We start from the raw sequence: 15,019 nt of genomic DNA, 5'->3' as shown, positions 1-15,019 counted from the left end.
TGGTCCCCATGTGGGGTGAGCTGATACCCAGGGTGCCCCCTTCTCCCACGCCATGTGGGCACCTGCTCTCCAGACCGGATGCAGCAGCCTGAGCCATGCTTCTCACTGCACAAAGCCTGTCTTAGGCGATCGGGTAAACCAACAGGAGGATTTCATGCTGTCACATTGGTCCTTAGAGGGTGGCTGGTCACTCTCACCAGAGAGCGGTGACGAGCCAGGCTAGTGCTGCTGACAGAAAGGAATAAACAGGACAGCAACAGTGACCATAGTCACCAAGCCCCTCAGTACAGAAGGCACTTGTCCCCGACCTCATAGGCACAAGGCTGACAGCCCCTCTCGCTTCAGAGCAGCCTCCGTGTGGTACCATCGCTGAAAGAAATGTATTCCTCTCCAAACGATGCTCGAGCAGGAACGGAGAAGTATCATGAGGTTCGGGTATGCTCTCTGGGTCTCACAATGGCCGGCGAGTCACTGGATCTGAAGGTGGCAGGGACTCTATGGTTCCTTAGGTCGAAAACTAATAAATACAAGGTACTATGTGAATGGGAACTCTCCAAATCGGAGAGGAATGAGCCTCGTGACTGCTGGCCTCACTGAACTTGTCCACTGGCCGCTGGACCTACTGCCTCCACCAGGCACCTCCTGCCCCCCCCCACCGCCCACCTTCCAGCTCGGGGGTGCCACATGGTCACCCAAGAGTCACTGTGAAACCTATTCCAGCAGAAAGATAAAACAAGGCACAGACCCCAAAGTCCCTTCGTGAACCCCATGTGATGGCTGCGACACGTCATGACTGGCAGTTTTTAATGAGAGAAACAAAAAGGAACAGAGAAAAAAAAATCAGATTGTGTTGCTTTATATAAAGTACCATTTCTGGGACGCCTGGGTGGGTCACCGGTTGAGGGTCTGCCTTTGGCCCAGGGCGTGATCCTGGAGACCCCAGATGGAGTCCCACATCGGGCTCCCTGCATGGAGCCTGCTTCTCCTTCTCCCTGTGTCTCTTGCCTCCCTCTCTCTTTGTGTCTCTCATGAATAAATAAAATCTTTAAAAAAAGAAAAAAAGAAAAGTACCATTTCTTTAGATTTTCATTTTAGCCACATACGCACACACACACACTCACACACAAACAGACACATGCACGCTGGTGTGGAAGGCTGACAACTGGACATGCAAAGGTATAAAGGCACTGGTCCAGCCAAGCACCAGTGCCTCACAGACACCACCTGAGGGGCAATCCAGCAGCTACAGGAGCTGAGGACCCAGGACCCATAATGTGGGGGACTGCTTTCTCCCCACTTTTTATATGAAAACTCCAAAATTCCAAAAAGTAAACAGAATAACGGATGAGGAACATGCACCTTCAGCGCATTGGGCTATCTCCTCTCTGTTCTGCTTCCAGTCTGAATAAAGCAAATCTTAGGACTCACATTATCTTACCTATAAATAGCTCAGTACACATGTCTATCAATCAGACCTGGATCACATGATAGAAACATTATATCAACAAAATTAATAACTCCTTGCTAGGGGATCCCTGGGTGGCTCAGCAGTTTGGCGCCTGCCTTTGGCCCAGGGCGTGATCCTGGAGTCCCGGGATCGAGTCCCACATCGGGCTCCCGGCACGGAGCCAGGTTCTCCCTCTGCCTCTCTCTCTCTCTCCGTCTCTATCATAAATAAATAAATAAATATTTTAAAAATCTTAAAAAAAAATAATAACTCCTTGCTATCATTTAACATCCAGCCCTACATTTCTGGGGTACCTTATAACCTTTCTTTTTCTTTCTTTCTTTCCTTTTACGAAATGCAAACAAAGTAACCCAGTGTAAAAAATATTCAACTATTCAGGTTGAAAGCTTGGCCACTGATGGTTTGACCCGCCGTAGCAAAAGCAGGGACCCAAGAGAGTAGAGGCCCGGTGGTGACCTCCCACAGGCTAAGGCCTTTGTCCAATCAAGCATTCGATCCAACTTACGTGTACACCTACATTTGTCACAAAAAAGAATTACAACCTGACAGAACAGTGTCAAAACTCATGAAACTTGGATCCGTTTCATAAAGAGGCAACCTTATTCTCCAAACCCCAAATCAGGACTCATGATCTGAAAGATACCAGCCACCGTGAGGACATGTGTGCAGGATGTGTGCCCCAGCAGTCAGTCCTGCTCCCCAGGCCCCACGCCACTAGCAGCCAGTGGATATCCTGGTCCACATACGCATCCCACAGATGAACGAGGACCTGCTCATTTCCTGACCAGCTCCTCCAGCGTCCCCATCAGCCAGGATTTTCCATGACACATTACAAGGGTTCCAGTCGCCCTCATCATATGTGCCAGGGTAGCCTAAGACAAGACAGGGCTGGGGACACCTCAGAGGCTCAGTCGGTTGAGCGTCCAACTCCTGATTTTGGCTCAGGTGCTGATCTCAGGGTCATGATATCGAGCCCCAGGCCGGGCTCCCCACTGGGTGTGGAATCTGCTTAAAATTCTCTCTCCCTCTCCCGTCTTCCCCATTGAAAGAAAGAGAAAAATGAACGGACAGAACTGTACCTGGGGCCACCTTATATGAAATCCACTCTGTCCTACTTATTTTCTGGCAGTTCACAGACTCCTGTCCTGAGGCATTAGAAGAAGCCTGAATAACTGCTTGACAAGAAACCAGGACAAGTGTCTGAAGACATGAAAACGCCTACCAATCCACATTTATAAAGTATAAATCTGGGGGCGGCTGGCTCCCTCGGTCAGTACAGCATGTGACTCTTGATCTCAGGGTCATGAGTTCAAGCTCCATGATGAGCCCAGAGCCTACTTTAAAAAAAGTCAAAATCAAAATACAAAATAAAGGTTTAATCTGCAATTTTCGGGGCACTTGGGTGGCCCAGTTGGTTGAGCAGCTGCCTTTGGCCTGGGTCATGATCTCGAGGTCCTGGGATGGAGCCCCACATCAAGCTCCCCCGGTCAGCAGGGGGTCTGCTTCTCCCTCTCCCTCTGCCCACCTGTGTGTTCTCTCTCTCAAATAAATAAAATCTTAAAAAAAAAAAAATCTGTAATTCTGAGGGAGCTCACTGGAAAGAACTTTTTTTAAATATTTTATTTATTTGGGATCCCTGGGTGGCTCAGCCATTTAGCACCTGCATTCAGCCCAAATTGACCCCGGGTCTCCAGGATTGAGTCCCACGTCAGGCTCCCTGCATGGAGCCTGCTTCTCCCTCTGCCTGTGTCTCTGCCTCTCTAGGTCTCTCATAAGTAAATAAATAAATAAATAAATTATATATATATATATATATAAATAATTATTTATCTATTTGACAAAGAGAGCTCGAGCTGGAGGGTGGGGCAGAGAGGCAGAAACAGACTCCCCATTGAGCAGGGAGGAAGCCTGACATGGGGCTCAACCCCAGGGCCCTGAAATCATGACCTGAGCTAAAGACACATGCTTCACCGAGAGCCCCCCCCAGACGCCCCTGAAGAAGGAATTTAAATGGCTGAACTGTACTTTCATAAAACTATTAGGTCCTTACTTCCACTGTTTTAGCTTGAATTTGTGTGTAACTTTTAAAATAGACTAATCTGGTTATGTGACCATAATGAGAACAACGTAAGCACCAAATTTCATGAGTGGAGGTGACCTCACTGCACGAGGAGCAGAGCAGGAAGGTTCTGGCCAGAAGCAGCAGGGAAAGTGTGCTAAGTCGTGGCCTGGATAGGAATTCACGTCCCAGAGCTGTCTGGCTGGCCTGCCTATGGGAACATGAGCTAGGGCAGGGGCAGACCACAGAGAAAACACAGAGCTCCTGGCTTAGGCAACTATGTAACCAGTGATTATCTTCTCCAACAGACACAATGAAATTCATCATCAAAAAAAAAAAAAAAAAAAAAAAAAAAGAAATTCAGCATCAACCTTCTCCAGCCTGAATGTTAACACTGCTCCTAACTCTGAAATTGTTGAGTTGTTTTGTTTCTTATTTTTTTAAAGATTTTTATTTGGGATCCCTGGGTGGCGCAGCGGTTTGGCGCCTGCCTTTGGCCCAGGGCGCGATCCTGGAGACCCGGGATCGAATCCCACGTCGGGCTCCCGGTGCATGGAGCCTGCTTCTCCCTCTGCCTGTGTCTCTGCCTCTCTCTCTCTCTCTGTGACTATAATAAATAAATAAAAATTAAAAAAAAAAAAAAAAAGATTTTTATTTATTTTTTTTAAGATTTTATTTATTTATTCATAGAGACAGAGAGAGAGGCAGAGACACAGGTAGAGGGAGAAGCAGGCATCATACAGAGAGCCCGACGTGGGACTCGATCCAGGGTCTCCAGGATCACGCCCTGGGCTGCAGGCGGCGCTAAACCACTGAGCTATTTATTTATTCTTGAGAGACACAGAGAGAGACAGACACAGGCTAAGGGAAAAGCATGTTTCCTGCAGGGAGCCTGATGCAGGACTTGATCCTGGGACCCTGGGGTCACAACCTGAGCTAAAGCAGACAATTAACCACTGGGCCACCCAAGCATCCCTAAAATTCTTGATTTTTACTGGCTTCTCACTTCTATTTTAAAAGCTCAGGAATATCTCACGGATTCTTTGTCTCTCTCAACATTGTGGAATATTCTACTTTTCCTACCAAACCTTGTAGAAGGTTCTAGAAAGAAGTCAGTGTACCTATCCCCTGCTCCCCCATCACTGACAGTTTAGCATCCATTCTAAGGAGGTGAGCCTCTGTAGCCAGCACCTTCTGGCCCGAGTGTGGAAGATGCTTCCAGGCCAAGCCCCAAGATCTGCTTGGGACATGAGCACCACTGGCAGCCAGGAGTGCTGGGGTCAGGCCATCTCCGGTGGGGGCCCTGGTCCACCTGCCTGCTGTATAACAGGGGAAGATGCAATGTGGAGCCTTCTCCCAGCTGTGGCAGAAACATTAAGCTCAGCTCTCCCCCTTTGTGGTGGGCAGCACCCCCCTGCAGTCTAGCGCTGGCAGAATGAATCACTTGCTCGGGCTGTTTTCCAGACTTAGGAACTGCAACTGGTACCGTACTTGAATGAGACACACATTCACGACACAGCAAGGAGAGAGAGAGAGAGAGAGAGCGCGCCACACGATCCCCCAGGACCACCTGGCCACACCGGATTTCAAGCACAGCCTTCCAAAAATGGTGCATCATGTGAAACAAGGTGCGGAGTCAGAGGATGGGCACAGCTGCCTCCAGCCGGCTGTGCAGACTGGGGAGAGCAGAGGACCTCCCAAAGTCTGAAACTCGTGCACCCGAAGTGCACATTAACGAAATCCAGCAGATGAGAAATCCTCTACCTGAGAAAGGAGAAATTTCATTGAAATCTGGTTTTTTTCTTAATGGCCTCTCCGCTATTAGTCTCCTGAAAATGAGTTTATCAACTACTCCAGCCTACAGTTAAAGCCACATTTGTAAAAGGACACAAACTAAGGAGCCCCTTAAACTGTGTCCGAAATCCAAGCGCCAAATGGAGTGACCCTGCAAACGCTGAGCGAGCCGCGAGCAGCTGTCCCTAAGCACAGCTTCTCCCTTCTTCGGAATCAGGACGCAGAGGTCCCTTGGGCAGCGGAGACCCCGGCCCTGGAGAGCCCCCGGGGCCCGCCCGCGCGCGCGCCCCCTCCCCGGCCCGGCGGAGCCCGCGGGCAGGGCCATGTGCACAGCCCGGGTTTGGGGGACGCGCTGACCGGAAGGGGCGGAAAGGCGTGGCTCCTTCCTCCCCGCGGGGCGGGCCGGGCGGAGGACCACCTAGCCCCATTGTCCAGGGACTCGCCTCCCGGCGCATCCGCGGACACCGACCCCCGCCGCCCGGGCCCAGCGCGCGAGGTCCGCCGGGGGCCCCAGCCTGCCGGCCCCGCTGTCCCCCGACCTCCCCCCGACCGGCGGCGGCGGCGCCTCCCGGTCCAGCCTCGGCCCCCCCGCCCCGCCCTGGGGTCCAGCCCGGCCCGGCCCGGGGAGCACGCTGCCGCTGCCGCTCACCTTCTTGCCCTTCTTGCCCTCCTCCTCCATGTCGCCGCGAGCGGCTCCCGCGGCCCGGCCCGGCCCGCCCCGGGAGCCCCGCGCCGCCCGCGGCCGCTACATGCTCGCCCGGCCCCGCGGCCGCCGTCGCCGCCGCTCCTGCGCCTCCAGCCCGCGCGGCCGCAGTCTCCCGCCGCGGCCGCCAGGGGACGTCCGCGCCCCGCACCCCGCACCCCGCACTTCCGGGCCGAGGCGACGCCCCGCCCCCGGCCCCGCCCCCGCCCTCGGGGCCCCCGGGGACGCGCCCGCCTGGGCCCGCCCCCTCGGCCGCGGGAGCGCGCCTGTCGCGCCCCTACCCCGCCCCACCCCTTCAGGGAGGGCGGGAGAGCGCCAGCCCCGCCCCAGCCCGTCCTCTGCCCGTCCCCTGCCTCTCAGGGCTCCAGGAACCGCTTCAACTTTTCAATTCTGCCGCCATCTTTAGGGCAGCCACTTCCCGGCGTGCCTCGCGCTCGGGAAGGGCGCCCCCACCCCGCCGCCTCGGGCCGACGGGAAACAGGGGCGAGGCCACGATGAGGGGGAGGAGCTATTCAGTAGGTGAGGGGCGTGGCCTGTGGGGAGGGAGGGGCTCGCAGGAAGGTGAGGCTTGCGTGGCTGGTGGGGAGGGGCTGGGAGGCGGGGGGCCTGCGTGAAGGGGTGTGGCTAGCAGGGAGGGAAGGGCGGGGCCGGCAGCAAGGTGGGGGCGGGGCCTGTGGGGAAGGGGCCGGCGGGGCCGGCGGAGCCGGGGAGGGGAGGGGGCGGGGCTGGCCGGGGAGGGGGCGGGGCTTGGACTCTGGTGGGCGGGGCTGGTAGGAAGGGGGCGGGGCGAAGCTACTTCTTTCTCTTTCTCAATTCGCCGGGTACCTTCAGGGCCCCAGTGACGCCCCTTTAAGCCTTCCTGCGCTTCAGCACCCGTGTTGCTTAAGCCCTCAGGAAGGTGGGGTGCGGTAGGACGCAACTCCTGGCCCCCGTCGGGACAAAGCGCAACCGGCCACTAGCTACCAGGCTGTGTCAACGTCCGCCCCTCCGCAGGCTGGGGTCGGCCGCGTCCCGCCACGAGCTGCCAGTGAGCCCCTTGCAGCGCCCCTAGAGAGTGAACTGACACTTGTGTTAAGTGGTGACCTCTGCCAGCTGTCCGTGCATCCCTTCCAGCTCCGCTCGTGCTCCTTTCCTGCCCTGCGCGCTAGAGCCGGACCCTCTGAGCCTCCCCCGTCCCCGATGGACCCTGCACTGGAGCCAGGCCCTCTGCGCCTCCTCTGTCCCCGGATGGCCCAGCGCTGCAGAGCTGTGCAGCAGGAAGCACTGGGAGGCGGTGTGGGAGGCAAGGCCTCCAGGGAGCTCCTAGGCAGGCACCTGCAGCCTCTGCGGCCTCCCCGCCACAGGGGCAGCTTCTCACAGCTCCGGGGCCTTGGAGCACCTGCCTCCGAGGGAACTTAGCAACCCTCCGTGACCAGCTTTCCCTAGGCTCTACAAGGACTCCCAGCGAGTCCTGCGGGTGCTTCTCCAGCATGTGCGGAGCTGTCGCTAGGCTCTCAGCCCTGGGGGGAAGGGGTCTCTTCTCTGGGAGCTTCATCTCAGCCCTCAGAGTAGTAGCTGCATCTTGTATTTAGAATCCTCGTGTTCTTCAGACCTCTCCTTGCTTTAACCAGCCAACCCTTTGTTGCTCTGCTATACTTAACACTTGTTTGTATAGCAACCCCAGGCATATTCCAGGTCCTTTGGCACATAGAGCGGAGGTGGGTGAAAACATCTTTCACTCTACCTTTTTTTTTTTTTTAAGATTTTATTCATTTATTCATGAGAGACACAGAGAGGGAGAGGCAGAGACACAGGCAGAGGGAGAAGCAGGCTCCATGCAGGGAGCACGACATGGGACTCGATCCCAGGACCCTAGGGTCACGCCCTGAGCTAGAAGGCATATGCTCAACTACTGAGCCACCTGGGTGTCCCTCACTCTATCTCCTGCACTAATTTAGCAGCCACATCCCCAAACACAAACAAGGCAGTGGACCTAGCAATTAGTCTCCCACTCATGTACCTTCACATATTTTGCAGCAGAGAACACTCCTCAAACTCCCCTTAGCCTGTGTGTCAGGAAAAACCCACTCTCCTCCTGTGCCTCCTTTGCTCTTACATGGCTGGCACTCTCTCAACACTGCTGACATCAGACGTCCAAGGGTTTTCCCCACACCAAGAAGTTCTGTGATTCCAGCAGAATGTCCCACACTTTAACTCACTTGGCAGCATCTACCCAGACATGGCATCAGATCCCAGGGGTTGAGGACTCAGTCCCATAAGACTGCCCACACAGATGCCAACAGCAGTCCAGGCTGTTACCTGTGCTAATTGGCTATTAATCTGGGCTCCCACAAGCCTCTCTTGGGCTCAGTTAACTTGCTAGAGTGGCTCACAGAACTCAGGAAAACAGTTCACTTACTGCTTACCAGTTTATTATAAAAGGACATGATAGGGGCTGTCTCAGTGAGTGGGCCAGGGCCCTAGGGTCCTCAGGGTTCTTGGATTGAGCCCTGCGTCATCCCACATCGTCTGAGCTCCCTGCTTAACAGAGAGTCTGCTTCTCCCTCTCTCTCTGCCCTTCCCCCATCCTCTCTGACTTTCCCTGTCACATAAATAAATTCTTTTTTTTTTCTTTAAAGGACACGATAAAGAAAACTGGTAAACATTCAGATGGGAGAGATGCCTACGGCGAGGTGTAGGGACAGGCACACGGAGTCCCCATGTCTCTCTGGGGGCACCACTCTACCAGCACCTCCAACGTGTTCACCAACCAAGAAGCTCTTTCCACCCCATAATTTGGGGGAAATAAGGAGGACCAAACAAATGAGAACAAGCAAGGCTATTTGTCCAGAGCCTGCTATAATGAGGGAGTCACTGCATCCCTTGGTTTGGTAGAGGCCCAAAGGCAGGTGGGGAGGGGGAGAACTTCATGGCTGAAAGATGGGGACTCAGAGCTGCCCTGCAGGGGCCGGGGGCCTAAGGAGCAGGAGGTGCTCTAAGTGGACGTGGGGCATGCCATGTGTTTGGTTTTCTCTGGTTGGTCCTGAGTTGGAACTGGGAACAAAAATTAGGTAAGATGTCAGGTGCTGACCAAGTCCTGGCTCTCTGGCTTATCTGGATTGTTATGTGGTATCGTGTGGCTTCCTGGGTTGTCACTAGAGACAGCAGTCTGAATTCCCCCAAGTATGACTTCTAGCAGCCAGCTTCCAGGGCGGGGTGGGGGTGGGGGGTCTTCTGCAGAGGAGGGCCTCATTTCTGAGCAGGCTGCACCAGGTCAGCTGGTGAGGTCTATGAATGGTCTGGCCGCTGGCCACGTGTTTATGCAGTTTCTCATAACCCACAGGATGAGGCAGCTGCCGTGCTCAGAGAACACAATATTCCTCCCAAGGTCACACCTCAGTTGCAAAGTGTCCAGAGGGCCTCCTTCCTCTTACCAGTAACCTTCCGAGCCCACCCTGTGGCCCCATCTCATGAACAAAATGACCAGAAAGGCCTGGGGGGGTGTTTAGTCAGTGAAGCGTCCAAGTCTTGGTTTCAGCCCAGGTCATCAAGCCCTGCATGGGGCTCCCTTTGCCTCTCGCTCCCCGGCTTGCACTCTTGTTCTCTCTGTGTCAGTTAAATAATTTTTTTAAAAAATAGGGACGCCTGGGTCGCTCAGTGGTTGAGCATCTGCCTTCTGTTCAGGTCATGATCCCGGGATCCTGGGATCGAGTCCTACATCGGCCTTCCCGCGGGAAGCCTGCTTCTCCCTCTGCCTATGTCTGTATGTTTCATGAATAAATAAAATCTTTTTTTAAAAGAATATGATAAGTAATTACTCAATGCAATCCCAAACCTTCCAAAACTTCCTTTCTACTCTTGCAATGAGACGCAGCACAGCTGTCTCTAGGGTTCTCTCTTTGAAGCAGGTTAATAAACCAAATTTAGGGATACCTGGTTTGTCCCTGGTGGATCTGGCTGTTGGGCTCTTTCACCCAGTTGAAGTAGCACCTCTTCCACTAAATCTTCAGATGCAACTTTTCCCTCCTCCAGCCTGAGTGCTTTCTCTGCATCTCCTGATGCTAGAGTCAACCATGCTCAGACATTCCCTCTACTAAACTATAAGGTCCTTTAGGGACTGCATGGGCTTCCTCTTTGTATCCAAGAAGTTCTAGTGAGACAAATGACACACACCTGACCAGGCTGAGACAGGAGGGCACTGATGGTTCCTAGACACGGTCTCATACAGATGCCTTCCCACTAGACTCGAGTTTTCCAGAACGCCCTGAACACTGGAGATTTATCAACTGGCCTGCTCGGAGGTAGTTTTCTCCGACCCACATGTTGGCTAGATTCCAACTAACTGGTGCGGTTTGTTCTTTATTTTTTTAAGATTTTATTTATTATTTATTCATGAGAGACACAGAGAGAGGCAGAGACATACGCAGAGGGAGAAGCAGGCTCCATGTAGGGAGCCTGACGTGGGACTCGATCCCGGGTCTCCAGGATCAGGCCCTGGGCTGAAGTCGGCGCTAGACTGCTGAGCCACCCGGGCTGCCCTGTTCTTTATTTTGTTAAGTGAATGTTTTCCCCATTCCCAAGGCTGAGAAGAATTCAGTGTTTTCATTCCTGTCCCTGATGCCCATCAACTAGCTCCCTCGTGAGAACAAAACGGCTAGCAAGTACCTAAGTCGGAGCTCCTCGCTCCGCTGTGCCCCCGGGGCCCCCGCCCCCCGCCGGCTTCCAGCCGCGCAGCCTTGGCAGCTCCGTGCGTCCAGAGCGGGGATGGAAGTAAAACCCCACCGCCCTCCGCCCAGACGGCCGCTCCGCAGAGGCAGGGAATAAAGAAAACATTTCTATGGACAAGGATCAAGGCAGAAACGGATGCGCATCGCGGGCACCGCGCTGAACGGCTGCTCGGCGTCCGCGGGCGGGGCGCCGGACCGGGCCTAGCTGCGCGCTCGCCGGGCCGCGGTGGGCGCCCAGACGTGAACCGGAAGGACCGGGCCCGCGGCCGGGGCGGAACTTCCGCCTGCGCCCTGTGACGTCACCGCACCCGGCTTCCGGTGGGCTGCGTGAGGACGCGACGCGCGGCGGGAGGAGGAGCGCGGGAGTCGTGTGTCTCTGGCGACTCCGGGGCGCCGGCATCCGAGGCCATCCGAGGCCGTCGGGGTTCCAGGCGGTGCCCCGCCGCACCGGCTGAGGCCCGGTGAGCAGCGGCCGCCGTGCGGGCCGAGCGCTCGAGGCGATGGGGTCGCGGCTCGTCGGAGCGCGGCGCGGACTGACCCCCCCGCTCCCGAGCCTCCGAGGGCCGAGCGCGGGGTAGTGGCGGCGCCCGGCCGTCCCGGAGCCCGCCCGAGGGGCTCGGCCTGCGGCTGCGGAGTGCGAGCGGAGCGCGGCCTGCGTGCGAGGAGGACTGCGGGGAGAGGCCGCGGCGGGGCGCGCTGCTGCTGGGCGTCGGGGTGCGGGGGCGCCCCGCTCGGCGGCCCTCGGGGCCCGGCAAGCGTCCAGCGTGCTGGGGTCTGCGGTGACCCTGTGCATTCCTGCACCGCTTGCCACAGCATCCTGAGACGGTTTGAGGCCTTGCCCTGCTCCATCCAGAGCGAGGTTATAGAAATTTCAGACAGGCTGCCGCCTCCTCCGGCTGCCGCGCTGACCTGGGCCACGTGTGGTCCCACGAGGCTGGTCAAGCGGCGACGGTCGGGGACCGTGCAGGTTGCGGAGCCCCCCGCCTGAACAGGCGCTCGGGACTGGGCCGTTTGCTGGGTGCCCGGCTCCCTGCTCACGCTGTTTCCTGACCCTCCACAGCCCCACGCACGCTAAAAATGAAGCTCAGGAGGAGTGGGGCCGCCCTCGGCAAATACCGCGTAGAAGGAGCGAGGGGCAAGGCTGGCCCCGCAGAGCCAGAGGTGAGGTTCCGCGCCCGCGCTGCTGCAGGGAGGCTTCGGGACCAGCCGGCTTGCTTGACTCGTAAACCTTAGTTCCCCGCGAGGTTCAGATCTTTGACCACCAGGAGGTGGTCTCGGTTGCACACGAGCAGGGTCGCCCAGCCAGAAACCCCCTCCAGGCATCGCGTCTGTTCCCTTCCCCATGCCTGAGCAGGAGGGAGGAGTGGGATCTTGACGTGGGTGGAGGGTCATGGCAGGGCAGCAGAGCCTTGGGCTCCTTTGGGTGGCTGGCCAGGCCACACCAACTCTCCGAGGCCAAGGCTTCCCGTAGACTTGGGGTCTGCTGTGTCTTCTGTCCAGGTGCAGACACTGAGCACACTGGGAGTTGGCTGCACCTTGGCTCATCTTTTTCTTTTTTCTTTTCTTTTCTTTCTCTTTCTCTTTCCTTCCTCCTTTTCCTTTCTTTTCTTTCCTTCCTTCCTTCCTTCCCTTCCTTCCTTTCCTTCCGGTTTTATTTATTTATGAGAGACACAGAGAGAGGCGGAGACACAGAGTGAGAAGCAGGCACCATGCAGGGAGACCGACTCAGGACTCAATCCCAGAACTCCAGGATCACATCCTGGCTGAAGGCAGCGCTAAACCGCTGAGCCGCCAGTGCTGCCCATTGGCCCATCTTTCTGAGGACGTTCGTGTGGCATGCAGCCGCAGGATGGAGGAGGTAATACAGAGCTGGCCTGCCTGCCCTCTGATGCTAGGGGTCCAGCTCTCCTATACCTCGTGGCCCACCACACATGCCAAGTGTCCTCTGGCTCCCATGTGTCACCCTGTGGGCACTGGGACTGGCAGGAGGTGCCACGCTCTGGCTGCTCCTGTGGAGAAGCATCAGCTGTTCCTCTCTCTAATCAGAGCCTCTTATGTCTCACCAGCATCCTTGAAATTGGGGGGCCACCTTGTCGGTCGTGGGACGGAATAGATCAGTCTCATCTCTTGTCTGACTGGCGCCTCTCCCGGCAGGCTCTGCTCTGGGTCCCTGCCCAGCACAGGATGTACAGTCTGCCCTCACCTGAGCCAGGTGCCAGAGCCAGAAGAACGCCGACAGGACAGGTGGCCTGGTCATCACTGCGTGGCTGTGTCTGCGATCTGCCGCGGTACACGTGCTGGAGAGGCCTGTCTTCACTTCTGTTCATTCCCATGAGCCCACCCCACCCCCACCAGAGAAGAAGTTAAGAACCACCAACTTGGTCTGACCTTCGTCTCCTAAGTCAGGTGATTGAATTCCAGAAAGGTTCATTGACTGCCTTTGAGACTTGGGATTCGACCAGGACCCTGGGAAGATCAGGCTGCTGCCAGAGTCCCATCACAGAGGCCCCGCAGCCCACCGTTTGGGGGGGTGGGTAGTGGCAGATCCAGATTCAGGTCCCATCACAGGTCTCTTAGGGGTAACAGGCTCCGAATAGTCCCTGGTCTTGTGCTCAGGGTGTTTGCTTGATATTCACAGCCAGTCCAGGTGCCTTGATCTCCTGCCAGAGGTCAGCGCCGGGGGTGTGGCCTGCCCATCATACACTGCAGGGGTGCAGCTGGATCTGAGCGGCCTTTGTGCCCCACCCCCAGCAGGTATGCTTCCTCACTGGCTACCCTTCTGGGAGGAGATGAAATTTCTGGCTCAGGTGCCGAGTGGGAGTGGGTGGCTCGGCCTGCTATGCATGTCTGACTGACATTTCTCTGCCTGCAGGTTTGGATGCCATGCTGTCCACTCCCAATATGGGTCCCTGCTCTACCTCAGGGCCCAGGCTTCTCTGACCTCTCCTGTGTGGGAAATGAGGGGTGGTTAATAAACAGTCTTTTTAGTTTGGGTGCAGCCAGCTGTGTGTGTCTCCTTGCCTCATGTGGGATCCAGGGAGCAAGAGCCCTGCCGCCAGGAAGGGAGCAGCTGCTGAGTTCCTTCGGCCTGACGAGTCTTTGCAGTGTGCTGAGTGGGTGATGGGCTACAACAGGTGCCATTGCAGGCATCCCCCCCCGGGGATCCTGGGTGGGCTCTGTCACCTTGACAGGCTTGTCCGCCTCTAGTCCTCCTCCCTGTGCGGTGGTCACTTCAGAGCAGGGCTCATCTCCATACATGGGCACACAGAGGTGTCCAGGCCCATGTGTGCGTGAAAGTAACACGTGCAGATGCAATGAGCCACCTTCACACTCCATATGGTACTGAGGTTGTGAGTGGAGAGGTACCCCGAGTCCTAGCAACTGTACCCTGAAACCCTCCTATCCCCCCATGCACACCCGGGTCGATGGGGAAAAGTGGAAGGTGGCCTCTCAGGAGCCCTGGTTCCACACACCCTGAGATGGGCTGGATGGAGATCAGAGAGCCGGGGACTGGGAGGGAGATTGGCATCTGTAGTGAAGGTGGGAGGGGGGGTGTCCCCCAGGGCCAGGGTGGGGCCCCAGCAACTGGCTTCCCCAGCTGACCTGCAAGGTCTGTCCCACCTGACAGGGGAGATGGCATGCAGTGTCACCCCAGCCTTGGGACAAATGAGGCATGAGAGACAAGTCCCACCAACCCCAGTGAGGCTCCAGGTTCCACAACAGCAGGCTCTCCCCCAGGGGCCAAATCCCCAACCTCAGAACCCTCTTGACATTTCTACTAGAAAAAGACCCAAGAACTGAGACGCCTGGGTGGCTCAGGGGTTGGGCGTCTGCCTTCTACTCAGGGTGTGATCCCTTCCTGCGTGGAGCCTGCTTCTCCCTCTGCCTGTGTCTCTGCCTCTCTCTGTGTCTCATGAATAAAGTCTTAAAAAAAAAATCCAAGAACTGTCCAGTGACGTGAAAATCCTGTCCAGTTCAGGTTTCAGAACAGGGGCTGAATTCCTCTCCATTTAAACCAAGGCTGGAGAACCTTCCCCCTGCAACCAGGGGTTGAGAGGTTGGGGAAGTGAAACCCAGGACCAGAGGGACCAGATTCTCCTGAGTGTCAGTGTGGAAAAGCCCTTCAAAAGCACCAACCCCAGAGGGGATGTACAGGGGACTCCCCAAAGCTTTGGAGGATGACCTGAGTCCCTATGGAAGTGTCAGGCCAACAGCCCCTGAGGATGGTGCACAAGGCCGTGGCCTGGATTTATGGGCTTTTGAGTAAGCACTCCCAACTTACTGGGTAT

General features: G+C 56.2%; 1 protein-coding gene, 1 long non-coding RNA gene and 1 other non-coding gene across 5 annotated transcripts in view; 2 read left to right on the top strand and 1 right to left on the bottom strand.

Moving 5' to 3' along the window:
* The window catches only part of CCM2 (CCM2 scaffold protein), a 45,019-nt gene extending 38,857 nt beyond the window's left edge, over nucleotides 1–6,162 (bottom strand). For both annotated transcript variants that reach the window (XM_035699577.2, XM_049095130.1), the window contains exon 1: nucleotides 5,971–6,162. In XM_035699577.2, the coding sequence (XP_035555470.1) occupies nucleotides 5,971–6,000 (30 nt within the window). In that variant the 5' untranslated portion in view covers nucleotides 6,001–6,162. The remainder of the gene's footprint in view (nucleotides 1–5,970) is intronic.
* A 4,882-nt stretch (nucleotides 6,163–11,044) lies between these two features.
* Nucleotides 11,045–13,728, top strand: LOC112650952 (uncharacterized). Of its 2 annotated transcripts, none has more exons than XR_003130533.3 (6): nucleotides 11,045–11,191; nucleotides 11,791–11,891; nucleotides 12,405–12,588; nucleotides 12,885–13,136; nucleotides 13,369–13,484; nucleotides 13,603–13,728. It is a non-coding gene; the product is annotated as an uncharacterized LOC112650952 (long non-coding RNA). The 2 variants fall into 2 exon arrangements; XR_003130534.3 differs by having other exon boundaries at nucleotides 12,399–12,588.
* Nucleotides 11,480–11,611, top strand: LOC112651084 (small nucleolar RNA SNORA9). The gene has a single exon (XR_003130598.1). It is a non-coding gene; the product is annotated as a small nucleolar RNA SNORA9 (small nucleolar RNA).
* Nucleotides 13,729–15,019: the final 1,291 nt, after the last annotated feature.

The sequence above is a fragment of the Canis lupus genome, chromosome 16 (genome assembly GCF_003254725.2).
Source record: "Canis lupus dingo isolate Sandy chromosome 16, ASM325472v2, whole genome shotgun sequence".
Classification (NCBI taxonomy): Eukaryota; Metazoa; Chordata; class Mammalia; order Carnivora; family Canidae; genus Canis; species Canis lupus.
Note: the sequence above shows the minus strand (reverse complement) of the source record. Positions and strands in the feature narration are given on the sequence as shown.